This window comes from Empidonax traillii, unplaced genomic scaffold (assembly GCF_003031625.1).
Source record: "Empidonax traillii isolate 1590-97213 ecotype Southwest subspecies unplaced genomic scaffold, ASM303162v1 scaffold119:size1479319, whole genome shotgun sequence".
NCBI classification, from domain to species: Eukaryota; Metazoa; Chordata; class Aves; order Passeriformes; family Tyrannidae; genus Empidonax; species Empidonax traillii.
The window spans coordinates 1,086,267-1,114,002 of record NW_020955312.1 but is presented as its reverse complement, the minus strand read 5'-3'; the positions used below and the strand labels follow the sequence as shown (position 1 = coordinate 1,114,002).

The following is a 27,736-nucleotide window of genomic DNA, read 5'->3' as shown; positions in this document are numbered from 1 at the left end:
TAAACCCAGTTACATTATCTTCTACTAATCCCCAAAAATGTATGCAAGTATTAAAAGTAATAAGCTTCACAACTATCATTATGTATGTACGGAGCATTTAACCTCTTTTTTTTTTTCAGAACACTAAATCTCAGAATGTTTTACCCAGATCCTTTCCCTCCTCCTCCACACCCATATTTTTCTATAAAATGTAGTCCAATATTTAACAACACTTTAACACATGAAGCTTCTTGCCATAACAGCTACAACAATGCTGGTAACAACAAACAGGTGCAGTGTTTTTTTAATTTTCTTAAACCTCTTATTCTCTTTGTAGCTCTTTTAGAACCATTTTCCAACTACCATGCATATTTACGAACCTCACTTATCTAGGCAGCCTATTTTGCAGATCTGGCTCAAAATGAAGACCAGAGCATTATTTCAGTCTATTTAACATTAAATAGCTTGAAAACTTCTCCTACAGCTCAGACACCAATACAGTGAGTTAGCACATAAAAACTACAGTATGGAACTGAGTCTATCATCATTAAGGAAAGTTAAAATTTACTACACAGTTTTGGTTGTTTTGTTTTGTTTTGTTTTGGGGGGGTTTGTTTGTTTTGTTTTTTGTTGGGTTTGTGTTTTTTTTTTACTTAGGGCAAGTGTTAAAGATTCTGATAATTATAGAACCATAGAATGGTTTGGGTTGGAAGGGACCTTAAAGATTATCTAGTTTCAAACACACTGGACCAAAGTAAGATTGCTCAAAGCCCACCGAGCGTGGCTTTGTACACTTCCAGGTACTGGGCATTCACAACTTCTCTGGGCAACCTGTACAGTATGATGAGAATGTTTTGAAAATGCATCAAACAGTATTTACAAGCAAAATAGGTAATTCTATGAATTAACAGAGAGAAGTGTTTTCTTTTGCAAAATAACAATTATCTCATTAAATACTAATCTACCCCCCCTCCAAAAACAAACAAACAAACAAACAAACCAAACCTAACTGGTCCCTGAAGAAAAAAAATTATTTTATTACCATTTTATCTACTTTTACTATGGTATCTTAGATTGTTTTTTGGTTGGTTGTTTTTTCTAAACAGATTGAAAGTCAGTAAGACAATGCTTTTCTATCTTTCAAAATCTATACAAAACATTTTTGATCAACTGTTTGGACTCTATTACTTCAAATTTTTTCTAGTACTCCATCTTCTATTGGAGTTTCACTGTGTAGTTCACAGACCAGTTGAAAGACCACCTTTTTGGGCTCCATGGAATACAACAGCTCAAATTGTTACTCAGACACTATCCTCGAGGCCCTTCACTCTGCCCAATCCTATTATTGCTTACCTCTTGCCCTATATCCTGCACCCTTCAGTCAGTCATGCATCTGTTTGTTCACTTCTCCCACATTTATAATCTTTTTCACTGGAAAACTCCCCATACAGCAGTAGATGAGTTCTGAAGTCTCCTCTTCAGGTGCCAATGCTGCTGCAGGCCTGGAGGCTAAATTAACAACCCACAATCAAACATTTACTGAAAAGGGATGATCAATAGCACAGGTTGCCATGGAGGTACTTAGTAAACACAACAATTATCAGCGACACATGTATAAAAAGCATGCAGTAACTTGCACAGACAGATTGATAAAAATCTCCAAGTTTACTTTAAGAAGCCACAGCCTTCAACTTCTTAAGTGCTTCTACAAATCTAAACCAGAGCGTGTTTTAACATCACAACCACTTAGTAGGGTTTACCGCCGTTAGAACTGTGTCTCATGAAGAGCAGAAAAGATCCTTCTTCATAAAATAACTACAGTGTTCAAGCTAGCTTAAAGCAGTAATTAGTTTTTCTTTCAGTGTCTGCTCTTTGGGTGCCCATCCCATGCTCTAAAAACCACCGATTTCACTAACAGACTTTTAGTAAAGACAAGGAGCATCAATTCGAGACAAAGTCATAGGGTTGGCTACCCTTTCCATTCCACTCATATGGACAGCTCTCATTCCAAAAGTGATAGGGGAAGCTGGCAGTGTGCCAGCTGATCCCTGAACACTGACTGGAGGAACAGAATTTTAGCATGAAGAATCTGACTGGCAAGACAAAATAACCACAAAACTGCACCTACCCAAGATGTGGAAACTGCATCCACTTCTTGCTTTTGATAACTGCCTACCCAAAGGACACTGAGTAGATTATGGGCAGATCAAATGTCCCAGCTGAATAGCCTTGTTTCTGTGATTCTACAAGTCAGAATCACAGGCATGTAACCCAATACTTGACTATGAAAATATATGTATGTTTAGCAGCCCAAATCTTTTATATATAGAAAAGATTTGGGCTGCTAAGTCAGGAATTCGAGGGGTCACATCAACACATTAAATCCTTACTCTGTCCTCCCAGCAAACATTCCCTTTTGAGATACCTGGCAAAATGCACTTTAGCTATTGCCCAGGAGGCCACTGTTGTACTATGATCTGTATTCAAAGTCTCCAGCTGCACAGATGTACTAGGCAGGGTGAACTAAATCATCACAAGAACCTCCACCATTATTTTAAGAGATCAGTAGACCTATCTAAGGCAGCTCATGCTCTACAGTACCACTGCCCTCTTCTTTTCTATGATCTGGTCTGATGGACCCAAGCTTTTGCTGAACTGCCCAGTCATTCTGCTGACGTGTGCTTAACAGACAGGAGATGTTTAGCAATGCAACACAACTTGACAGCACAGCATCCCAGGAACAGGACAAAAGGAAGACAAGCAAACTGTTTGACAAGGATTGCCAATGTAGCAAAATCAGCTATTTTTCTTATTCTTAACTAAAACCGACCAACCAACCAAACAAAAACAAACCAACGCAAAGTTTAAAACCAAGAGACCTCACTACAAGAACAATCTGGTCATGCTCTTGCTAGTCCCTGACATCTTCAGAAAGGTACACACCTGTGAAGCCATGGATCATCTTGAAATCAGTACAAAAAGGTATGAACATCTCTTTAATAGAAACTTATTTGAAGATTTCTTCAACAGTGAATTACAGAGCTTATTCCACAGTTAGACAGTGAGCCTCACTAAGCTATTATACATTTTTCCTTTCCAAAATAGGAGATGAGTGCTTGCAAGATGTCTCAAAAATCTGCATTATGAATGAAACAAATTATGAAATAGATCAGAATGCATTAAGCACTACTGCTCTACATACAACCTGCTGCAGCATTGCTATAGCAAACTGTCAAAATCAAGAGTCTAAGTCCAAAATGCCTCAAAAAAACCCAGAGAATAGGAATGAGAACCACTAACTGGCCACAGAATACTCAATCTGTACAGGAAAATTGATGCTGTCTGGTCACTGTCAGAAAAATCGATTTAACAATGCATCTGAATTCTAAATCATACCCATTGGACAACTTTTCAAATACATTTCATTTCCCTAGTTCTCCCATTTTTTTAAGTAGAATGTGAATTTCCACAAAAAAGATCAGATTGTGGCAAAGGTCACACAAGTCATAGCTTCTACGGGTAATGAAAGTTACCAAGTAATTTTACTGATTTCACAAAACTGTAACTAATGTGACTTCAAGTTTAAACAGACAAGGTGACCTTGAAGCCCTTCCCAACCTTACCTTCTATAATTATCAGAGTAAGGCTCTAATTAAGATGCTTTTCTCACTCTCAAAACCAAATTCCAAAGAGGTCCTCATTGGTCTTACCTGTCTAGAATTTCTAAATGACAGAAATGTCAAATGAGGTTCAAGAAGTTGGTATGATCAGGGAATGTCATGATTCTGAGATAGCTGCCTATTTGAGTCTTGCTCCAGAGGAATGACAGAAGGCTACGGACAGTAAGGGTCTATTTTCTCCCACTACCCTTGCTAGGCAATATTGCCAGGCAGGCACAGTGACATGGAATGTCACTCACTTCTCTGAGACAGCAATGCCAGCAGCTGATGGATAACTGGGAATTTTGAGGCATAAAAAGAATTAACATTTATCCAAACCCAGATATTAATAGATGTTCAGTTACAACTGATGGAACAGAAAGAAAAATAATCAAACCAGAAAGTTAACACTTAATGAAGAATGAGGTTAAGTATTTTGGCAATACGATAGTGGTAAAGCCTCATCTTATATAAAAGAAGGTTCAAGTCACAAAAATAAAAACAAATCATACAGAACATGAAAGTTGACTCTGATTTACTAGAGTCTGGACATTTCACAAGGCATCTCACCAACTCCAACTATGTGAACCACTACACAGAGTTAGGCAGGCTCTCTAGCCTGCTAAGTATCAGCTGAAATGGAGTAAAACTTTGACCTTCAGTGTTTGAGATCTACTTCAGTTAAGACTCTTTTCCCTCTCTAGACATCAAGTTACACAGAAAGCTAACTAGAATAAAACAAACAAACCTGGACTAGAATGACTGCTTCACTAAATTCCTGATCCTGTCTATACTTAGGCAAGATCAGAAGAAAGAAAGAAAGAAAATAGCTTTGAGTTCTCTGAAACAAATAATCTAGTAGCTCAAGATCTTGTCTCTCAAGGAGCACTTCCAAAGTTGTAGAGATTTAGGAAATGTTGTTACCTGTAAGTCAGATTATGCTTTATAGGATGCAACTGTCACCCACAGGATAATGATCTCTAAAGCTGAGCCTCTACAAGCAGTGAGGCAATTCTCATCATCCCAGGCTTGGCTAGACCAATCTATGTGTATAGGAAGACAAGTTCTAAAACAGAGCATGTAATACGTGCCTTTTAAATAAATTACATTCTGATGTTCCAAAATTGTGAATAATAATCTAGGGCATGACGTGGAATGTCTTCTACAGAGAACTACAGCCCAAGCCTCTGATGAGTCTGATGATTCCAGAGCAACAGACTGAACTGCGGTTGCTGATCCTGCCAGATGCTGTCAGACAAAAACTAAACTCAATGCTGCACTACAAAGCAAGTCTTTTCAGACACCTGAGGTACAGGAGGCCACATGAGAGTCATAACCTGTAATCTAACAGCTGCATGCCGTATGTTAAAAAACTCCTGTAAAACGTCCTCCAATATTGAGGAAAGTTATGTACCAGGGTCCACACAGATTTTGTCCTGCTGAGCTCAAGCGATTAGAAAGAGCTGAACTGTTAACAGTCAAAGGATGGAAACATCAGATGAGCCAGAGATTCCTGTTCCAACGTCAGAAACACCAGAACTTGCTTGAACCAAAGTGGATGGAGCTGCTCTAGACCCCTTCAACACCAAGCGCCACCCCCAATCACAGTCAGTGCAGAGACCAAAGAAGCTCCAGGACGACAGCATGCACTGCCAGATGGCTTATTAACTGTCTCCTGACACTCATGATGTCTGTGCTAAAGCACTACCACCATTCTGAAAGTCATAGGTCATTCCTTCAAACTAAGATTAGCTGCAGGCTAATCAGCAGACACCTCTCTACTGTTTTTCCGCTTCCAGCAAGTACATCTCCTCCCAAGAAAGCAACTCCAGCAACAGAAAACTTTCTAGCAGGATCTTGCAAAGACAGAGCAGCCTCAGAGGAACAGTACACCAATGATATGGAGGGAGAGTAACTGTCATTCAAAGTTGGCAAGTGATTAGATGGGCCACGTATGAACATACTGTTGCACTTGCACTGCAGCATCAGGATTTGCTACCTGCACTAAAAGGATGAGTAAATGGGCTGCACCAGAATGTGCTGCTTATTGTTCTGCCTTTACACTGGAAGCTGACCCAGAGTGAAGGCTAAGGTGTTTGATTCCTCTGCTCTGCAAGTTTCTCAGAAGGTGGATTTGCTCCGTTCCTAGTGGAACCCATGGAACCATAATGAAATAATTTCCACTAATTACATCATCTCCAAGGTCTTGGTAGCCCAAAAGGAAGCCTCTATTTAATTATTGCTATTTACAGGGAACACCAAGATTATTATCATCATCATACCTAGCAAAAGGGAAAACACCTTGAATTTTACAACATTAAAAAGAGAAGAAAAAAAACTGAACAAACCCTATTACTCCAAAGCCAAGAGGTCAAGTTTAGCAAATGACTCTCCATGTGACTGCTGATCACAGTATAAAGAACAAAGAAAAGTTCCCGCAGGAAGCACAGTAAGTTTGTGGCTTTTCACCTTGAGGACAGCATGCTACTTGGTCCAGACTAGGATGCTGCAATGACATGTTTTGATCCAGGGAAGTGGTGGACTGGGCTAGCAAATCCAAAGGAACCTAGCTGTGAAGGGTGAGCTGGGTGTGGTAAGTGGAAACTAGTTCACTGTGGTTCCACAGGTTTCACATTAAACTGACCAAATCTACTGGAAGAAGAAAAAACACATCAGTTGCTTCAACAGAAACGTGCTGTATGTCAGGAAAATACTGGCTCTTCTACAGCGAAAAGCAAGTCAGAAGACACTGGAAAGATTCACTAAGCATTAAATCATACCTTAAGGCACTGAGAACGCCTTCACACTCTTGAGGAATGTTCATATTTAGGTTCCTGTAAAGGTATTCTCCTATGTAATCCTGCTTTGATAGAAGTAAAGTGACATTACTGAAAGCAGGTCCCATTCCTGGGTCAGCTTCCTGCCTACAGGAACCTAAAGGTCTGTTAAAGGGCTGTCTCAAGACAAAGACTTAAAATCTCATTTCTCTCTATCTACCCTAGAAAAATGCAAAAGGTAAGCTGTAATAGATGAAATTCCTAATTTGTTTGTAGATCACCTTTTAAAATAAAAAATATTAAACCTATGCTTTTTAATAATGTTATTTCATGCTAACAAAAAAAACTACCAAGAAGGTAGGAAAAAAATAACTGCAGGTTCAACCTTGTCTAACAAGTGCAAAAATTACTTTGAATAAAACAAACTGAAGGAAACCCTAGAGCAAACCAAAGTAAAATATAGCTCTTCAAAGCAGCATTGATTGTGGATCAAAGGGAAAGGCCATCAAAACTTCCCAAGCCACAATGTTTCTGCATGTCTGAAAAAGAATTAACTTGGAACAAATATGGAAATAATACTAGGTCTCTGTTAAGCCAACAACAAAGAAATCCTTAATACCATAAAACAAAGTTATGTCAAATCTCCCGTTTTTAAAGATACACGAAGCTCCTTTCACACAATGCTTTAAAATGCTATTTATAGTAACAAAAGCAAAGACAACATAAAAGTCAAAGGGATTATCATCACTGGTCTAGCTACACAGACGTTACTCTTTTACTTTTTTGTTTCATTTTCAGTCTTCAAATATGAACATGTAATACAAAAATATTTCCATACTGCAATATGATCTGTTTCAACTATATTATCTCAGCATACCAGATGAAGCAACAATCAGCTTTTGGACAGCCAGCCACATTAAACAGCAAGCATGCAAGCTAACAATTCTAATGGGCTTTTGTTATTCTTCATGGTTTTTTCCGTCATCGGCTTCCTTAATTAATTGGTATAATTTTCTTAAAGTTTACAAGAGCAAGCGAATAGCTCTCAATTAAAAGCTGGATCCAGCCAGGAGACTACTGTAAAAAACACAAGAATTTAGATATGAATATTAGGCACCCAATATGCACACGTCACCTGAACCACAAGGACTCTTCATAGCACCGTAAGCACACAAGTCTTCAAGAACACAAGGAAAACCTTTCTTTCAGAACAAAATTTGGAGAAGAACAAAAATACTAGAGAGGCAATCCAACACACGAATAACCAAACAAGCACTACCGTTCTCATTCTTGGGATTTTCTTCAGCTTTATGGTCAGCTAGTTGCAGAGACTGGACTGAACTGTGTTTCAAAATACAACTTACAGGAAAGGGTAATAATAAGGGCAAGTTATTCAGAAAAGGAAAAAATCCTTTTTAAATGTTGCCATAAACTATCGCCCTTCATAGGCAGATGATCTGTGCTTCTCAGCTCTGCATTCCCGAAGTGAGCAACCTCCACTCATTTTGTTCAGGCCTCTTTCCCCCTTCTACAAATAACAAAAGGATCATGTCTAGAAGTCAAACAATAAAAGTTGGATCACTGCAACTTACTTAAAACCTACTTGCCACTTGTGTGGCAGAGTATCCTTCAGCACGTTTCGGTCTCAGTATTTTTCATTTCACTATTTTTTATGCAGAATTTTATGGCATACAATTATTAAGAGGCAGAATTCACTATTTCAGGACTTTAAGTAACAGCTTGAGAGAGTTCTTGTGAAACTAAATGTATAAAAGTTTTTTCAACTGAAAGGAATCACTACAAATTGCTTTAACTACTCAAGTGTTTAACCTTTCTTTTCAATTTTAATGAGTTCCATGTATGACCAGAAAGCAACAATACCGTTACAACAAATGAGGATCAACTAAAAGACAGGATGTTTCTCCTCCTTCCTTGAAAGATTTTCTTTTGTTCTTTTAAGTGTTCTATCTTAGTCTATCAGACACAAAGAGCAGAAAACTCACATGGAGATAATGCCGGGGTCATACATAAGCACTGCTGTAGTCTGCTGCAAAGTACAAAGTTGACATATCAGGTCTACATCAAAGATATGCCCTTTGGCAGGTTGCAAAGACAGGTTGCAACTTTGTCCATAAAAATGTGTGTTCTACAAAATGGGTTCTGTAACATGAACTGTTAGTGGTATGCCACCATTCCATTGATCCTGCACATGCGTTCATTTCTCAGGAATGCTTGTAAGCTGGGCTATGCCTTGCCCTAAGATAAGCAGACTTGCACGAGGAGAAAAGCAGCGTGTCGCAGACAGAAAGATTCAACTCTCTGCAGGAGACTTCTTCCATAAAACGCAAGTTCTGATACAGGACATGCCAGTGGTTCCTGCTTTACTGCCTGTATCGCATACATGGTATTTACAGCAAGAGATTAATATAAGGGCAGCCCTTTCCTGCTTATGTTTTAAAAATTAAGAGAACAGCTTGAAAAAACACTGCATTGCAGGAACTTAAATTTTCAAAGACCCCTTAATCAAATACTAAAAATTAGTAAATACAACACTATCACTGGAGCCTCACCACTTCCAAGTTACAATGTATTTTAAGACTGCCATGTAATATATTTTTCTGAAGTACTGCTCCTTTTTTCATTGTGAATGTGGGAATTGGAGAGCTGTGTAACGATTTCAGGCTCAAGTCCAGTTTTTGTACTCCTTTTTATCCGTAACTATTACATGGTGCATTATGAGTTTCAATATAGATTGAATACAGAGAGATGACCATATCAATTTCTCTCATAATTACTGTGAGAGAAGTAGTAATAGAGAATGAATGAGGCAAAAGTGTAGCCACAGAAGGAAGATGATTTTACGACCATGAAACAGAACTACTACAGAGACGCTGTTGGTACCATAACTACCTCTCCCACAGATTTCCTGAACAGCTTTGAGTAAGGTACTTAATCTTTCCATGCCTCAACTCGGCATGGGTAAAGCAGAGGTCAAAATACTTAACCTCATAGGCATGTTGCAAGTATAGAAACATTTGCATTTGGGAAGCTACTGGGCGCTGCTAATAGCAGCTGTGTATATACAGTTGAAACATAAAACAAAAATCTGCTTCAGTGCTGTCTGAAAGGTGTATAAAAATTAAGTACAGAACCTCACAACAAACAAATAAAACAAAATCAAAATTCAGCAGCTCTAGTGAGTGAACTTAAAATACTTGGGAAACTAGCACGCATTTCATACTTTTTAGCACTTCACTTTGAAAGCCCAATATTGTTGTAATGTAAGGGTTTTTGTAAAAAAATTAACACATAAATATTCATGCAGTTGCTGCATGTACTAATTCACCCTCTTCTTCCTAAAAATAATTCAGCAGCATACAGCTTTACAACATATTGATCTAGGTAACTCATGAGTCATTTTTTGTGAGTAGGTATCAATCACTTCATTGTTTACTTGTCTGTGAAAAGAAATTGATTTTAATCAAACCTTGCAGTAATACATTATTGATGAATCCCAAGAAAACAAAGTCATAACAAACCACCAGGGTCCAAACTTTAAACACTGTAAGGAACAGCAATTTTGGCTTCAGTCTTTTGTTGTGATTTGCAAACATAAATGGCCATAAAAGTAGTAAAGCCCAGTGCTAGACTGCAGTTGGTCTGAGCAGCAACACACATTCACATAACAGACTTGGGGCAAGCTCTACAGAACTTGACAACCCCAGGAGGATGGACAAAACCACAATGTGGACCTTGTGTATCTCCACCACTTATTATCCAGCATTGTATCAGCTTACATTTTACTTGATTTTAGCAAATCATGATTCTTCTGTGGCTAATGTGAGGTAATACAACATCATGAAAGAAGAATCTTAGCCCTTCTCCAAAGTAATGGCTCAGCCTTTGTTCTCCACAGGCTTTAAACTTTTCCATGTATTCTACCACATGGGAATAGCAATTTTACTCGATACACATTAAATCCTTTTATGTGCATTTGTCAAACAAAATACAGCTTACAGTGATAACTGGAGCAGCAACTTGAAAGAGTAAAGTTAGGATAGCAATTGACGTATTTTATAGATTTTTGAATCTTTAAACTGACATGTTGTCAGTTTAAAGCATGGAGAAACAAGTACTGTAGCAACATCCACTGCCAAAACTATTCTGGCAAAGGTGAGTGTTTCACTGCAGTGAAACTTCTGTTAAGATCATGAGAAGTAAGACATGCGGACAGTAGCGACACCATATCAGAACATCTTCACTAATGCTGCATTATTACAAAATGTTGGGGGATGTACAGTGAGCCACATCAGAATTTAGTGCTGCCCAAGCCTACGAGAATACCTCGATACAGCTTACAGAGACATCTATAGGTAGTGGTTAATACCTTATAATTATTTACATAGGAGAGAGGCTGAACTTCCTATCTAGGAATTCATATAACAAGGTGAAAACATTTTTACCAGAAAAGTGCTTCATAAATTAACTATACAAATAATAGTATTAAGATACCACTATCAATTACCAGAAAGAGATGTAACATTAGTACTGGCATGTTACTTAAGCAATTCAGTCTGTATCAGAGATGAATAAAAGACAAAGTTGGTGTAGCTACAAAAAGCAATGTAACCAGCAGCCTATCTTTCCAGCTTCGTCATCTTTCTACACACTCAGCTGAAACCAGTCCCAACTTTGCAGAAGACACACATACGAACGTGCACAACCATTCGTGCTTTACCATGCATAAGTATTGTTTTTAAAATTCCTAGAATGGAGAGAACCCGAACATACTCTGAAACGGAAAAACAACATAAACAATGTGTTCTGTTACACTTAGCAAACAGTAATACAGAATCATGAAAACAGATACAGTAGGGTAGGGGAGACAGTTTCTTAATGAAGTGGGAATGGAGTATCAATCTAGAGCCACGGAGCCTTTTCAGAAGCGGGTTTGATTGCCCTGGATATTTGCAGACTCGGTGGGAGAAGTAGAGAGGGTGAAGCGAAATCCCAGGACAGAGTTCTCTCTAACGCCCCTCACCCCGGTCCTCCTGTCCGCACTAAAGGGATGAAAACGCCATACCCGGCTATTTCACTTTTCTCTACATTAAAAGGAGGGATTTCCTTGGGATATCTGATGCACGAACTTCGCAGAGATAAGCACAATCCCTGGGCATTTACACACACACACACACACACATACATACACACTCACGAAAAAAAAAAAAAAGGAGAGAAGAAAAGAACAGAGGAATTTCCTCACGCACACACCGCGGAAGGGACGCAGCTATTCCTCCTCTCCAGGCAGGCAGGGACGGGAGGAAGAGTCGCGGGCTGCACGGACCGCCAGCCGGGCTCAGCCCGGCACTCGCACCCGCTCCCTCCCGCCGACTGCGCTCTCTCCCGCACGGGCACTCCCGCGCCCCTTCCCGCTCCTCGCACACACACCCCGGATCGCCGTCCCTCATCCTCCCTCTCGCTCGAAGTCCCTCGCACACTCTTCCCCTCAGTCTGGCTTACACACACACTCTCTCACTCTCTCCCCCCCCTCCCGTCCCTCCCCAGCGGCCCCGACCGCCGGCAACAAAGCGGCGGGGCGGGCAGCGCGCCGGGCTGGCGGCGGCGGGACGCGCTCCTACCGCACACACACACACATACACACTCACACATACATAAATACATACACACACACACACGCACTGCAGAAACACAATGCTGCCGCCGCCGCGGCACCTACCAGGCGGGCAGCCTCGGCCCAGGTGCGGTCCTTCTTCTTCCTCTTGTCTTTCATGTTTGCATCTCATTGAGGTGGTTCGGGGGGCGGGGGGGGCCGAGGGGGAGGGCGGACCGGGGAGGGGGGCGGGAGGGAGGGGGGCGCCCGGAGGGGTTCCGCGCGGACAATGATACGGTGACACGGAGCTGTGGAGCCCCCGGGGCGGGAGGGGCGGAGGCGGAGGAGGCGGCGGAGGGGGCGGAGGTGCGGGGGGAGGCTCCCCGCGGCGGCAGCACAGCTGTGACAGCTTGAGGGATGCTCCGCCGCGCTCACAACAATGCACTCTGACGTCACGCGGGGGGACCGCGCCCGCGCCCAACATCCCCCCGGCGGCGGCGGCGGCGGCGGCGCCCCCCGCCCCAGCGCGCGCCCGGCCCCCGAAGCCTCGCGAGAGCGGCCGCGGGCCGGGGGCGGCGGGCAGGGGACGGCGATGGCGGGCCGACCCGCGCCGCCCGCCTACAACTCCCGTGGTGCACCGCGCCGGGCGGGCGGGCGGGGCGGCTCCCCGGGGACGCGGCTCGGGGCGCCGCCGGGGCGGGGGTGGTGGCGGCGGGGGCGGCCCCTCGGCCCCCTCAGCGCCCTGCCCCCGGCTCAGGCCACGCCGCCGGCCGTACACCCAGCCCGGAGTGCTGCCCGGCCCTCCCCCGGAGCGCGCCCTCCCCGCTGGCACTTACTTACGGCTGGGGCAGCCCCCCGCCCCGGCGGTGACCGACCGTGCCCTCGTCGCTCCGTCTGGTCCCGCTGCCGAAATGTGCCGAACCGAACCCAGCCCCTGCCACCTCGCAGCGATCCCGCGTTAGCGCCTCAGCTCCTTCTCTTGTCGGAACAGGAAAGAACATCTTGTTCCAGTGTGTAAACAAAGGGAGTTGATGTGCTGCGCTCGTAAAACCGCCGAAGGAGGTTTTCTTTAATTGGATGACCGAGGATTAAGATGCCCACGAAATGCGAAGCGAAGGGGCTTGGCACACCTTCCTGATTTGCGGGATATTGTGATGAGGGGGTTTTTCCCCCATTTACTCCCCTCGTCCAGATATTAAAGTGCATTTGGAATATTTTTGAAATACATTTGGTATTTTGTTGTTTGGACTAAAACGAGTTAGAAATTTTTCAGGGTTTTGTGTAGCCATCTATTCAGTGCCTGATCCCTCCTTAGTCCTTTTCTCAGCAGCACCCGTGTTCCGCCTTGCCGCGTTCCTTTGGTAATATTAAACCTTATTTTTCCCACAAATACGCAGTTTGGGGTGGGGGGGGAACTCATACCCAGCTACGACAATGCTCAACCTCTTCTATCAAGAACAGGACCGGGGCAACCCTGAGAACCTTCAGCTCCTCAAGGAAGCAGAAGTAACAACCTGATAGCATTACACTTTAATAAAAAGAGCACTCAGATCGTCTGTGGTCGTTTTGCCCTTCCTCCCCATCCTTATGTTTTAAGGGGAAATGATGCACGGAAGATAGTTCATGACCAAACACCTTTCCAGATTTCAAAATTCACTCCCACTTAAACAAAAACATTAGCAAAACAAAATTCCAATAAAACAGCTGCTTCTAAATTTTGTTTTGATTCCAGGCTCTATAGTACTGATCAGAGGATTTGAGTATGCCTCAGAAATGTTCTTGAGAAAAATATTGTTGCAACTGCAATGTTTCAGGTTCAGCAGTGAGGTCGTGTAAAAATTTTACAATCATCCAGTTGTCGAAACAGCTACATATTCCTTTCTTATTTACTGAATGCCTTCTTTCTCACCTTAGTAACATTTAGAAAGGAAATGCTTGCTATTAGTATCACTTCTTTGTCTATGTTTTGCTACTTTGACTTTATTTTCAGCCTTTCTGTGTCTTTCCTAGTTCCATTTTTTCCCCTTTGCATTTCCTCACCTTTAGTAGATTTTTATTCCAAACCATACAGGTTTTATTCACATTTTGTTTCCCATGCTAAAATCCTAACTCTGTAATAATTAAGTACCTCACTTAAACTGCCTTTGAAATACTCCCGCTGTTTTAAATATTGAAGCTCCAACAAAACAAAAAAGCTCAGGCAGGTTTATCAGTCACTCTCATCATAACTAGCTGTTATTAAGTCTTAAATAAATATTCTGCATTAGTTCCTATCTATTCACAGGTACCTGCTTCATGTACATAACATTAACTTCTATTACTCATGAGACCTGTGGTGTTGCAGGGTTGTTGTTGGACAGACATTTGTCAGGAAAAAGAAGTTCAGTGAGCTCCTTAAGCTAATCTGACTATGTGGATTTTTTTGTTTGGTTCAGTTGGTTTGTACTATTGCTTGCTGCAGTCAGGATTAGACTTTCATTTGGTATTTCTATGGACAACTGGAATAATCTTTTTAGTATTACATAGTTTCAATTCAGGTGGTGAATAAACAAGACCAGTGTTGCGCTGTCATTTATTTTATTTACATCATTCCTACACAGTCCATGTGCTCATAAGTTCATAGAGTTGTGGAATTGTTTGGGTTGGAAAGACCCTTAAAGATGACCGAACTCCAACCACCCTGCCATGGGCAGGGACACCTCTTACTAGACCAGGTTGCTCAGAGCCCCATCCAACTTGGATGTGTAAGTTGCTTCTGTAGTTCACATGAAAATGGTTGGGAATTACATACTGACAGTGACACTGCCTTTGCTGGAGAAAGGAAACCACTTGTGCTGTTTCCTGTATCAGAGCAGAGAGCCGATGTGTATTTGTATGCTTTCATTATGAGGAGGGGAAAAAAAAAAAAAGAATCTTTACAAACGAAATGAAATTTATTTTTTCTGCAATAAATCTTGTAACTGAATCCAGTACAGTTTGCCAACATACACAGAAACCAAGTGCCTCAACAGAACAGTGCAGTTCTGCTTTAAGGGAACTAAAAATTATATGTAAGTCTAGAAGCACAGCAGAAAAAGGTCAAGTTCATCTTGTGGAAGAAAGCATTTCCTTTTGATTATAGATAGTATTTACTGCATGAGTTGGATGCTACACGAGATCGTGGCTCTTGCTTCTCTAACTGAATCGGCAATACCAAAATTGAGAAATAGTGAACTGCCTTCGAACTGCAGCCGTTGGAACTATGGCTAAAAACTCGTTATATGTAGCACATATAAATGTATATATGTGTGTGTGTAAATATTTACAGCACATTGTAAACCAGTTTGGATAACCTGCAAAACAGCAGAAAGATGGTACATTAAATTATATAATGAATTTTTACCTAACCAATATTTATGTGATGTTACAGTGCCAGATGTTACTTTTTGACCACAGATGGAAGCAGTTATTTATTATGGATGCATTTGTGTCCGGTTACTTGTGTCAGTAGAACAGTCATATGACACTAAAATAACATTGAACGCTGATTTCTAAGCTGCAGTACCCAGTGAATGCATTTACCTGAAATATTATAGAAGTTTGAGGCTTGACATTATCTAGTGAGCTGCCTGAAGAACACTGTTCTTGTTGTTTCATGCATAGAAAAATTACTTTTGATAAGTACTGTTGATTTTTATTTTTATCTGTGAACTTGACAACTTATGCAAGTATATATATATACATATAAATATGCATTGCTTCAATACTATGAAACACTGCTACAGTGCAAATCCCAGTTTCAGCTCTTACAAAAGAAGGAGTATCAGCTGGTACATGGAAATGCCATATGTGTGCAGAATGATTTATTCACAGCATGGCAATTCAATCTAATGTGCCACTTCTACAATGGAAATTATAGTCACTACAATTGAACAAGAGATGCTGAGTAACAAGATAATTAAAAAAATATCCCAGAATGATACTAATGGAGAAATTGCATTTTCTAAATTAGTGTCAGCACAGTGGTGACAGAAAGCAAACCAGAGTATTTGGTTTTGTGTGGACATAGGGAAACCAAAGCCAAGGATTGACAGTTAACCATTTGCAGATACTACTGTCATAGTTATAGAATGTGTTTTATACTCTTGATTTAAAGAATGTCAATTGCCAAGTATCCAGACAGTTTGAGTTTCGTAGCATTTATTACACTTAATGGAACTGTTCTCTTTTAATCATACGCCATATGGACCTGAATCAACATCCAGAGCTTTTCAAATATGTTAATAATTCTTAATAACAAGCTCAGAATCTAATATTATCTGAATCATGTTACTGTATTTGGAAAGTCTCCTGAAGCTGATGAAAAAAACAAACCCTACAGGCTGCACTTGAACATGTGGATACAGGAGGGTGAAAGTTAAATTTTGGTAAATACTAAATCAGATGAACAGAGTAGTCTTTTCTTGAGCATGCCATCTCTTCTTTAGGTTTGGAAAAGTCATAGAATATGTAGAAGAGCTCACTCTTCCTTCCCTCCCAAAAAAGAAAAAAAAATCACAACCATATTTTTCAGGTCTCAAATCAAGGTGTACATTATTTATGTACAGCTAAATTATTTTCTAATTTATTCCTAACTGTGAAATACATGTAGAACTATTAATAACAGTGCGCTGTAAAATCTCAAATTTACTTGAGACATATCTCACCATTACAAATTCTCAAAAAATGAAAGGTTTGACTGTGAATTTATTCTGTTGGTTTTAGAGTTCACCACAATTGTCATTACTTTAATCTCAGACCAGGAATGGCCAAATACTCTCAATGTAGGGTTATTTCCTTTTCTCCCTCCTAGCCCTTCAGCAGCCAAATAAACACTCAGGTCTTTTTTATGGCATTGCAGCTGCTCTAATAAACCTGTATGCAGCTAACCTGAGGTCCACTTTGCCCTCCCAACAGGTGAGCAGTGATACCCCCAGCATGGACAGCTTATCATGCAGTCACCTTCCAAACCACCTCCAGGCAGCCCTTCCCTCAGCCATGCTTGCCATCTTTTTTTCATACTACAGATATGGAGCCACCCTTTTCCAAATCCATGGGGACAATTTCTATGAGAAGACCATTGTCTTTGAAACATGAACAGTTTAAAAGATACCATAAAAAATGTTGGAAAGAAAGCGTTTCTTTTTGCATACACAACAGAAGAGTAGGGAACCTGCCTCTGAGGCATTGCACTCCAACTGCATACAGATCACACCTTCGGGCAGTTCTGTAAACCTCAGAGGAGCAGAAACTGTCTGCAGATAGCTCACAAGATTACTTTCATTTTTATATGACACAGTTTAGTCAAATCAAAACCACAGCAGCTGATATCTTATCTCATCTGCTCTTTTTTAGATGCTTATCTAGATGATTATATGGAAGTTGCTGCATGGGTTATAAATATGCAATTACAGGAGAAAAATTTGAAACTGTTTACTTGCAGTGTCTGATTTAACAGAAATTGCATATCTTCCTATCTAGAAAGTGATTCAGGAATTCGAGATGCATGGATGCTATTCTAATTCCATATTTCAGCCTTCAGAATGAGCTTCACCCACAAGATAGATACGTAATGAAATATCACTTCAAGTTATATGGAATTTCAAGGAATTGTGAATGTGTACTAGAGGAATTGCAAGCAGAATTTGTACAACATGCTTATGATAAGTCTCAAGTTGTCACAGCAAACCGACAATTACAAGACAAGTACTCATGGCCAGAACGTGATATGAAGGACTGAAGCTTAATACTTATTGAAGTTAAGACAAGTGACTCATGCAGTACCATTACAGCCTACTCCTTGCACTTTTTTTCTGTGTATGACTGATATCACAGACCCCTTAGGCAGTTATTTCAGCTATCTAGCTCTCTCTCTGTAGTAGACAATCATAAAACGACCAAACAGAGCATTTACAATTGCTTTCTTATCTGTTTTCAGCCAAAAATGAAAGCTATAAGAATTAGTGCCATTTAACTTCTTATGATGAGTAATTTTTTTTTCTGAAAATGTATATGAACGGTCATCATCAAGTTATGGTGAAGCTGATGAAGAACTAGAATTTTAAGAAGAATTTTAAAAGAGACTTCATGGCTAACCTGAAAAAGAAAAAAAAAAAAAAGGAAAAAACTAAAAAAGCTTGGAAGACCTTCTCGATTGATTAATTACAAGTTTAAGCAATAACCTGCCGTCTAATCACATAATTAATTTCCTAAACTAATGCCTTGAGAGCTACACACATTGAGCTAAATGTTGCTAGGTTGAGGATCTCTAAACCTGCTGTAATAACACAATCAGATACAAAACACACAGTCCAACAGCAAGAAGAGTAATAAAGATCATTGTTGTACTACAGATCTGCAATTCAAATTTGGCTTTGTAAGTGCAAACCCCTGGAATCCAGCAAAAAGGGGAGTCTGAGTTAAGGTTGTCACTCAAGCTTTTTGGGAGTAAAAGACTACATACATATAAGCTATCTTTGGCATAAGTTTGCACCTGCTTGCCAAGGGCAACTTAGAAATATTTTGAATTTTTTTGCATAATAGATTGCTTTCCCTTAACTTATCTGCATTATAAGACAAATAAATGAATCACTCTGGTCAACCTTTTGCTACTTGCAGGTAACTATCTTCACGGATCAGAAACTTTTAGACAATAACAAAAAATAGCAGAGAAATAAAATATTAGTTTATTAGCACTGCGGACTTCTCACCAAGAAGAAGAATATGGTTCATGCAGTATTGGTGCAAAATGGCAGAGGGCATTTCTCAGGTGCACTGATATGAAAAAGCAACTTCAGTTTGGGGAATTTTAATCAAGATTCTTGCTGCAGATGTGGTGGTGGGTTTCTCCTTTGATGCTCCTTTATGGCTGTGAGAAGAACCATCAGTTATCCCACACATCATATGATGCTTCAGTGCAGGTCAATAAACAATTCTGGCCTAGACGTATTACATTACATTTCTCTATTGAAGCTGTGCCAGTTCTGCAGGAAGAACAACCATCTTCTCTCCTGAAGTTAGAAATTTGTGCATTTTTGGAGCAAAGAAAGACACTGAGGTGCTGGAACATGTCCAGAGAAGGGCAAAAAGGCTCATGAAGGTTCTACAGAGTAAGTCATATGAGGAGCAGCTGAGGAAGTTGGAGCTGTTTAATCTGTAGGAAAGGAAGCAAGATTGGTGTTGATGTCTTCTCCCAGTCAACTAGTGACAAGACAGCATAGCCTCAGGCTGCACCAAAGGAGGTTCAGTTTGGACATTAGGAAGAATTTCTTCATGGAAAGTGTTTTTAAGCATTGCAGTGGACTGCCCAGGGAAGTGGTGGAGTCACCATCCCTGGAGGTGTTCAAGAAATGACTGGACATGGCACTTAGTTCTATGGTTTAGTTGGCATAGAGGTATTCAATCAGAGGTTGACTCAATGATCTTGGAGGTCTTTTCCAACCTTAATGGTTCTGTTATTCTGTAATTCTGCTGATCAAGGCCCCAGCTCTGCAAGACACCCCATTCACACCAGTACTTGCAGCACCAGTGCCATTTTACATTGTATTATATTAGCTATTTGAGCCTAAAAATAATAGAAACCAAATAACATAGTTATTCAAATGACAGTATTTTCTTATTATTTGTAAAAATGTCTGTATTGTGATTTGTGGCAGAGACTAGTCTTTGGGAGTGTGAATGTAGTGGGGTAACCACATCAAACATTAATTTGTAGGCATCTCAACAAAAACAGTATATATATATATATATATATATATACACACATATATATATATCACACAAGAAACCGACAGTCTTAATTAAAAACATGATATTCAGAACAATGAGGTTAAAAATTTTAATGTTGGAGTTTTTGGTGCTTGATTTCTTCAGTCATTTTTCTGTTTTCATCCTCAGCTACTCTCTGCTATATATCTCAGATAAACTTATGCTCATGCTAGGACAATTCTATTCCTGTGAGCCATCCATTTTCTATGCTCCAGCCGTTCAACCACAGATCACTTAGACCTTTAAGAAATAAAGAAAATTAATATTTCATACCACCTTTTACCTCTTGTGAGAAAGAATTTCCCATTATAGTTAAGAAGTAAAACTTTCATTTCTATTCATATGTACAGTTCATCATGCTCATTATGGGCTACAAAATTAAATCAAGATATAACATCAATACTGAGCATATGACATACCACAGTTCAGTTAGTATGTATTGACCCACCCAATGGTATTTCAGTTCAAAGCAAGGGGAAGTATGAAGGCCGGAGTATTCCCAGTTCTATACATTTTTCAGTTTGAAATATGTGAATAGCCCACTGAAGTTCATGAGACTAGTTGCGTTAAGGAAATATTTAAACATTAGTAGAACCAGGCTTACAACATGGCAGCAGGTGATACATAGACTGGAAACTATTTTGCTGAATTGCAGAGGGCAGGTGGAGGAGACACATACCTATGATGTCTGGATCTGCTGTTTCTTTGTAAATTATTAAAAAAGCAAAAGTGAATGTAGCACTTTTCTAGTAAAAGGTCATGTAGTAAGATATTGGGATAACATGGAAATTAATTTTTTAGCTCTCTAACCTCCACCTATTTTTTTAAGCATCCTTTTAAATATGTGAGTTTATAAAGGTACGAAAGTTAATTTTAAGCAACCATTTAAAAATTAATTTAACTCAAACACAGATGATTTTCTACGTTCTTTAGAAGAATTTATACCTGTGGATGTTCACTGTCAGTACTGCTAGTTAACTACATAAATACACTGGATTTTATGTGGCCCTTGTGAAGTTTATGGATTGGAAACGCTTTCAATAAATTATGACAAGTTACTGGAAGGCTAATTTGGAAAATTTAAGGATTTGCATGGCAGATGATTCCTCTTTTCAGAGCCTGAGGCTAGGACAGGGACAGGAAGTAAAGGTTACAAGGCAGATTATAAGTAAGCATGCAATTTATAATAAAGGTTTGTGGACTGTGAGCTTTTTAGATCAATCACTTCAAATAGCTGGCTTTTAGGTTCTACTGAGTAATTATAAGGGGGAAAACCTGTAAGGGAGTTATTTGGGGAAATGAAAGAATCTAACACATGTTTTTAACAGGAGAGTATCATTTCTGATAACTGCCTTTATAGATGACTAGGTTGGTCTACTCAATTTACATTTAAGAGACGATTAAGATAACCTTATAATTTGCTGCATTCATCCTGCTACAACTTATGGAAAAGGAAAGAAAATGGTTATGCATAATTACTGAAAATGGTTGCAAAAGAATAATATTCTGCATGCACAGCATGTACCCTGCCTTTATGAAAGCCAGCCATTTACATACACCAAAAATAAAAGAATTTTTATACAAAAAAAAGTAGCCTTTATTTGATTTAAAAAGTCTAAATTGGTTATTTATAAAAATCAATGTAACTGGTAAAAGGAGCACATTACAAGCAGTTTTGCAGAGCTTATGACAATGCCCTTTATTAATAAGCATTGTCGAAATGAACACATTACTTACACCAATCCAGTTATATTTTGGGTAGATAAATTGTTATTTATGAGTGTTACAGCTCAGAAGCAAAAGGCCTACTGTAAAACTTCCTTAAACACAACATATACTGGCTTAATTCTTAGATGGAAATTTGTCTTTGAGGAAAGAGCCAGCTCACAGCCTGTACAACATTTACGTGGCATGCTGCATGACAGTATATGTTAGCTATTATGCAAGAGCATGGACAGCAAAAATACGAAGATGTGTTTTTAATCTACCACGTGACAGAGATTACTGCTATTTTTCAGCTAACTGGTGCTCACTAAGGAGCCCAACCCCATACACTGCAGCCACATCCTATCCCAGGTCCACTCAGCCTATAAGTGAATTCAGCAATTTCAAAGAAAAATGGTTCATTTTCAGTTTTTTGCATCAGGATTAGTCTAAGGTTACTAAGATGTATACAACGCTGTTCCTCTAATTAACTGTTTTGAAGACCAGTTCTGTAAAAGTTTACATAAGGGATTAATTTCATGCATCCATGAGGTAATCCTAAGAAATATTTCTCATGCTCACAGGCCAAGAAAAGGCTCAAATGCCTGAATTAGGCTCAGGCACGAATGCCTTAATCCAAAGTCACAAACCCCAAAGCTTTTCCCTGAGATTTTCTTTTTTGGGAAATATATGAACTCCCATGGAGCCTGCTTGTTGAGCTGCCCGTTCCACACATGCTTGCTACCACGTTACTTCTGAGTGTGCCTTCTGTGAACAGCCAGGTAAGGCACCTAAAACTCTACCTTAAAGGTAGCAAGCAGAGTACAATGGGACTCATGGTTACATTTAGTGATTTACTGTAAGAAAACAGTCTACTTGTAATCAAAGAATTTAGCAAGGCACTTAATACTCCATCTCTACTTCTGAAAAATAGGATGGTATTATCTTATTTATGTACTTTAATGTAGTTATACATTTTAGAATAGTGAATAAGCTAGATAAAATATACACATTTTCTTTCATAAGATCAAGTTTCACATAAAATTACTTTAGCTTTACTGTTGTGGTTATCCATATGTCATTAAAACATTCTTTTCCTTTGGCATTTCTTCTGTTGGGAAGAGGTTGGAACAAGAGTTTCAAGTTCCAAAATAAATGTAGGATGGTTATTCTGGTCTGAACAAGCAAAACTGTGGTCGCTGTAGTCAGGACTACAAACCAGATTTGGTTTAAGAAGTATCATATGTGAAATCTTGTGAGGTGTAGAAGAAAGAAAATGTTCAGATCGAGATGCTGCACTATCGCAGAAACTGTACACTCAGATCCTGAGTGCTCCGGCCTTTCAGTCCCAGAATGTCAGTTGTTTTTTTCTCTAGCACAGTTCTCCATCTCAAACTAGAGATATTAATATTTAATTTCTTCCTCCATTTGTCTTCCTTGCTTATTCAAATTGAAAGCTTGTCAGAACAGGGACTGAAAATCTCTTGGTATGTATGCATCATGGAATAAAGAGGAAACCTGATCTTGGTTTGGTCTCTCAGGCTACCATATGAAAGAATTAATATATATTTCTTTATACAGTAAATGGTAGTTGTATGATATTTGAAAAAGACTGCACAAACTGAGGTAATAAATAGGTCTACATTATTTTAATGTGTTTCCAGGGAGAGGTACACAACACCGTTCCTGCTGTTTGTTTTGTGCCCAAACAAATATATGCACTTTCACTATACAAAGAAGTGGGTTTTGTTTTCATCAGCAGTGAGAGGGAAAATGTACAAAAAACTCACCAGATTAAATAATATTTTGTGATCAAAAAGTGAGGCATAAATATAATTTCATTTAAAATGCAATGTATTTGCTTTTTTAGCTACCGCTGTTCCATTTTTTTCTCAGACTGTTATTCTTTTAAAATGCAAATTCTTAGTGTTCTTTGAACACTGGTAGTAGTGTTCTATCTTCTACAGTTGGGTATTTCAGCTTACAGAATATTATTCTATCTGTAACTTACAGGTTTTGACCTTTTTGCCAGACTTCAATAGCTTTCTGGAGCTCAATAATTCAATGTGGTATATTTGTTCCGTATTTTAACAGTCTCAGTGTGTTCCATAATTGTTGGATTTAAAATGTAAAAAGATTGAGATGCAGGTAGTTTGGATTTATGCACTTATGAGGGGTGGGTTGACCCTGGTTTGGACACCAGATTCCCACCAAGGCTGCTCTGTTCCCCCCCTCCTCACCTGGACAGCAGAGAGAAAATAGAAAGAAAGGCTCTTGTGCTGGGATAAGGGCAGGGAGAGATCATTCACCAGGAAATGGGGGTTGCAGTCAGTTCATCACACGGTGTCTCATGCTCCTTCCCCTGCTCCAGGATAGGTCACTCTGACAAGGAACAGTCTTTCAGGAAGAGACTGCTCCAGCATGGGTTCTCCACAGGGTATCAAGGCCTGCCAACAAACCTACTCCACTGTGGACTTCCCATGGAGTCACAGTCTCCTTTGGGCAGCCACCTACTCCAGTCCTCCATGGGCTGCAGATGGATCTCTGCTCCACCATGGACCTCCATGGGCTGCAGAGGTTCAGCTGCCTCACCATGGTCTTCACCAGGGCTTCAGGGGTTTTTTGTCCCTGTGCCTGGAGCACATCCTCCCCCTCCTTCTCCACTGACCTTGGTCTCCTCAGGGCTGTTTCCCTCACATTCTCACTTCTCGCTCTGACTTGAATTGCATATTTTTTCCCCCTTGCTCTTAACTCTGGTATCCCTGAGGTGATGTCACTGATGGGATAAACCTTGGCTAGTTGCAGGTCCATCTTGGAGCTGGATGGCATTGGTTCTGTAGGACATAGGGAAAGAGGCTTTAGTCGCATCTCATAGAAGCCACTCCTGCAGCCTCCCTCTACCAAAATCTGGCCACACAAACTCAATACAATGTTTCAAACAGTTCCTTTACATTTTGCTTGGAAACTGATGCTTTCTTCTTCCAAATAAATAATTCAGAAAATGTATTACATTTTGTAACTGAGGAATGAAAGTCAATACTATTCATAGATCTGTTGACATGCCTTCTAGTAATTTATGGAATAATTATGACTGTATTTGGGATATATCTGTTCCCTACATTTTTGATTTGCCCTCCTCCAATACATCTTGACAATGTTGTTGTAATTCATGTGTATTGTACAGACTGAATAAAGACAAGCAATTCGTTCCAGACAAATACATTAAAAATGTAACACAGCTGTTCAGAGCTCACTTTCTCCATGAGACCTTTACAGTAGACATTTGGTTAGTAATGAAGGAATTCTGCAATTCTACCCTTTATACTTAGTCCCCGAGACCACAAACAATAAATTGTATTGAATCATTATTTAAATCTGTTTAAGCCTGTAAAGAATTCAGATGATACATGTGTGAAGTGCTTTATTTTATGAAGTGAGTGGTAGGCAGCATTTTACATATATGGAAATAAATCTTCAATAGCTTTGCCAAACTTTATACAAACATCTAGCCTTATTTTATTATTTTCTCAGATTTTAATGTTCTCATTTTAAAGTACACAAAGGTATAAACTTATTTCACCTTCAATGTTTTTGATAATCCTCCTTATGATTGTATTTTGCAATCCTAAAAAATGTCATTTACATCGGAAGAGAAAAAGTATTTCAAAGAACAACACAGAGAACTTGCAACTGACGTTAATGCAAGTTCAAAATTGGGGAATTAGAAGAAGAAAATTAGAAGAAGTGAGGTAAGTCCTCAATATATAACCTGGTAATGTTGATTTTACACATCTTGTTGAAATTCATGTTTGTGTAATACATAGATCATGGGCTTCATTCCATAAGCCTTAGAATTTGCAAGGGCAGCAATATTAACAAGTAAAAAGCACAACTAACACTTGCCAGCACACATAGCATTTTATAAACCTACATGCATGTTGTGTTTCATTATCATCTAAAAGCAGAGTTCCATCAGAAGTGACATGGCCATTCCCTTCATAAAAACAACTAGTTCTAAAAATGTCATTAGAAAGTAACAGATTTGTCATTGTCTGAACTGGGTAACTGAAAATACAATTAAAATATCGCTATTTGTTTTATTGAGAGTAATAAACTTAATTAACAGACTCTCTTTTGTTTAAATTGACTATTTTCTTTAGGAGACCATCAATAATTCATTTAAACTAATTCCTCATGAAAATTAAGTATTAATTATAAATTACTATTTCATAATGGTACCATAAAAATGCAGATCAGTTGCAGATAAAGATTGGCATTTTTAATTGTTTTTGTGCCCCACTCATTTTCTTTCATTGTAAATGAACACTGGCTTACTTTCACTGATTAACAAGAATATCCCAATAATGTTAGAGTATTTTAAAACCTTGACTATTGTTAAAATCTATCTTGTCACTGTTTCTCGATTATTCACAGAATTAAGAGAATAATCACTCTCTGAATGTTGATTAAAAACTCAGCCCAGATAAAACACATTTAAAAGAATGAGAGGTGGAATATTGTCATAGTTAAATGCCAGTTGGTAAGTAGAACTATTATTAAATCTAGAATGGCTGAATAGGGAATATTGACTAATTTTATTGTGTGTATTTAATGTATCTTTTATGTGTTAGGAATTGTTTCTTTTTCTCTCTGGTCAGAACTTTTTATTGTAGAAATCCATAGAAGATATTCTCTGATTTGGGACAGTGTTCATAATTTAAATGTAACAGAAATACAGGCAGTACGAAAATGTATCTGTGATTCATGCATAAAATATATAAATGCATAAACTTCCTGTACCAGTGAATGTTTATTTTCATATATATAACAGCTCTAAAAATTACCAGGAACAGTGTTATTATGGGTACACTAGCCTTTTTTAGAAACAAATTGCAGAACAAATATTACTAATAAATTTTGAGACCCACAAATAAAGATGTGATAGGTGACGTATTTCTTTCTGAATGCTCCCATAACCAATAGAGCATTACTTTGTGTACATATTGTTTCTGTAGACTGTGAAAACATTACAGAAGAGCTGTTCTGAGAAATGGAAAGATAAATTTGGAATGAAATAGTTTGGAGACTTGAAAATATCATTTTGGTGTTGAAGCAAAGGACGTCTATATCATCAACAGAAAATAATTGAATTTATTACAGGAAAAGGTTTCAATTTGATTCATATTTTTATATGAATCAACCATGCTGGTGGAAATATGAACACTGTTTTTGTAGACTCTGATTTAGAGTGGCATTCCCTCCCTCCCTCCCTTTATATATCATTGAAATAAAAATTTCAGATTCCAGATGCATTTACTTTCATCTTTTATTTCAGATAACTCATTCAGCAGCCAAACACCTCTTCCCAAGACTCTCCCGCTGTAGACTGAATCTTCAGGATGCCTGTGGGTTCTCACTTGTACTTCAACAAACAGTATAAAAATCCAGATGATAAAATAGTGGATCTTAGTGGAATTAAAATTCTAGCTAGACCGCTGCAGAACTTCTCAAAAAAGATTTCCGCTGTCAAAATACAAGTAATATTAGCACTTCCTAAAAACACCTATATTTTTTTCAGATAGTTCTATTTTACTGAATCTTTAACAAGCTTTTAATTCATCTGTATCTGCTACAGTGTTTTCAAATGACAATTCCTAGGAGGATCTTGCAATGGAACCTTTTTATCCAGAGAAGGAATTCTGTTTGAAATATGGAGAAACTACAGCAGTGGAATGTCCAAAGTACTAGGTGCATTTATACTTACTGTAGAGAAAATAAACATTTCTTTAATACATAATAAGCTTTTACATGGCTTCACTTTAACATTTGAAATAAATATACGTTCTTAGTTTTGAGTGTATTTAATAGGTTTTGCAAATATTAAAAGTAAGATAGCAGATAATAGTTCACATGCTTGAATATACAAATAAGAATAGGGGATTCATTTTTTCCTTTCTTTTTTGTGCTTTTATTATATATGCTTCTAGAAAATTTAGACAGTACGCATTCATGAGCATAGAAGCCAAGATAATAAATAAATTGTGCTTCTGGTAGTCCACAATGTAACAAAACCCTTTGAAATGCTTTCTCAGAATCTATTGCAAATATATTTGGTTTTGTGCTCTCACCAGATAATAAACCATGAAAATAGAAATTAATAGAAAAACATGATTTTATTATTCAGTAGTATCTGTGAAGATAATGATGCAAAATAAGAATTA

General features: G+C 38.9%; 2 protein-coding genes across 4 annotated transcripts in view; one reads left to right on the top strand and one right to left on the bottom strand.

Moving 5' to 3' along the window:
- The window catches only part of ASXL3 (ASXL transcriptional regulator 3), a 128,158-nt gene extending 115,780 nt beyond the window's left edge, over positions 1–12,378 (bottom strand). Inside the window, exon 1 of one of the 3 annotated variants that reach the window (XM_027883144.1) lies at positions 12,153–12,378. In XM_027883144.1, the coding sequence (XP_027738945.1) occupies positions 12,153–12,206 (54 nt within the window). In that variant the 5' untranslated portion in view covers positions 12,207–12,378. Of the gene's footprint in view, positions 1–11,686; positions 11,712–12,152 lie in introns of those variants that run through there. The other 2 variants (XM_027883145.1, XM_027883146.1) reach the window with 2 other exon arrangements.
- Positions 12,379–13,460: 1,082 nt separating this feature from the next.
- The window catches only part of CCDC178 (coiled-coil domain containing 178), a 182,995-nt gene continuing 168,719 nt past the window's right edge, over positions 13,461–27,736 (top strand). Inside the window, 1 exon segment of the mRNA XM_027883171.1 lies at positions 13,461–13,532. Coding sequence (XP_027738972.1) covers positions 13,461–13,532 — 72 coding nt within the window.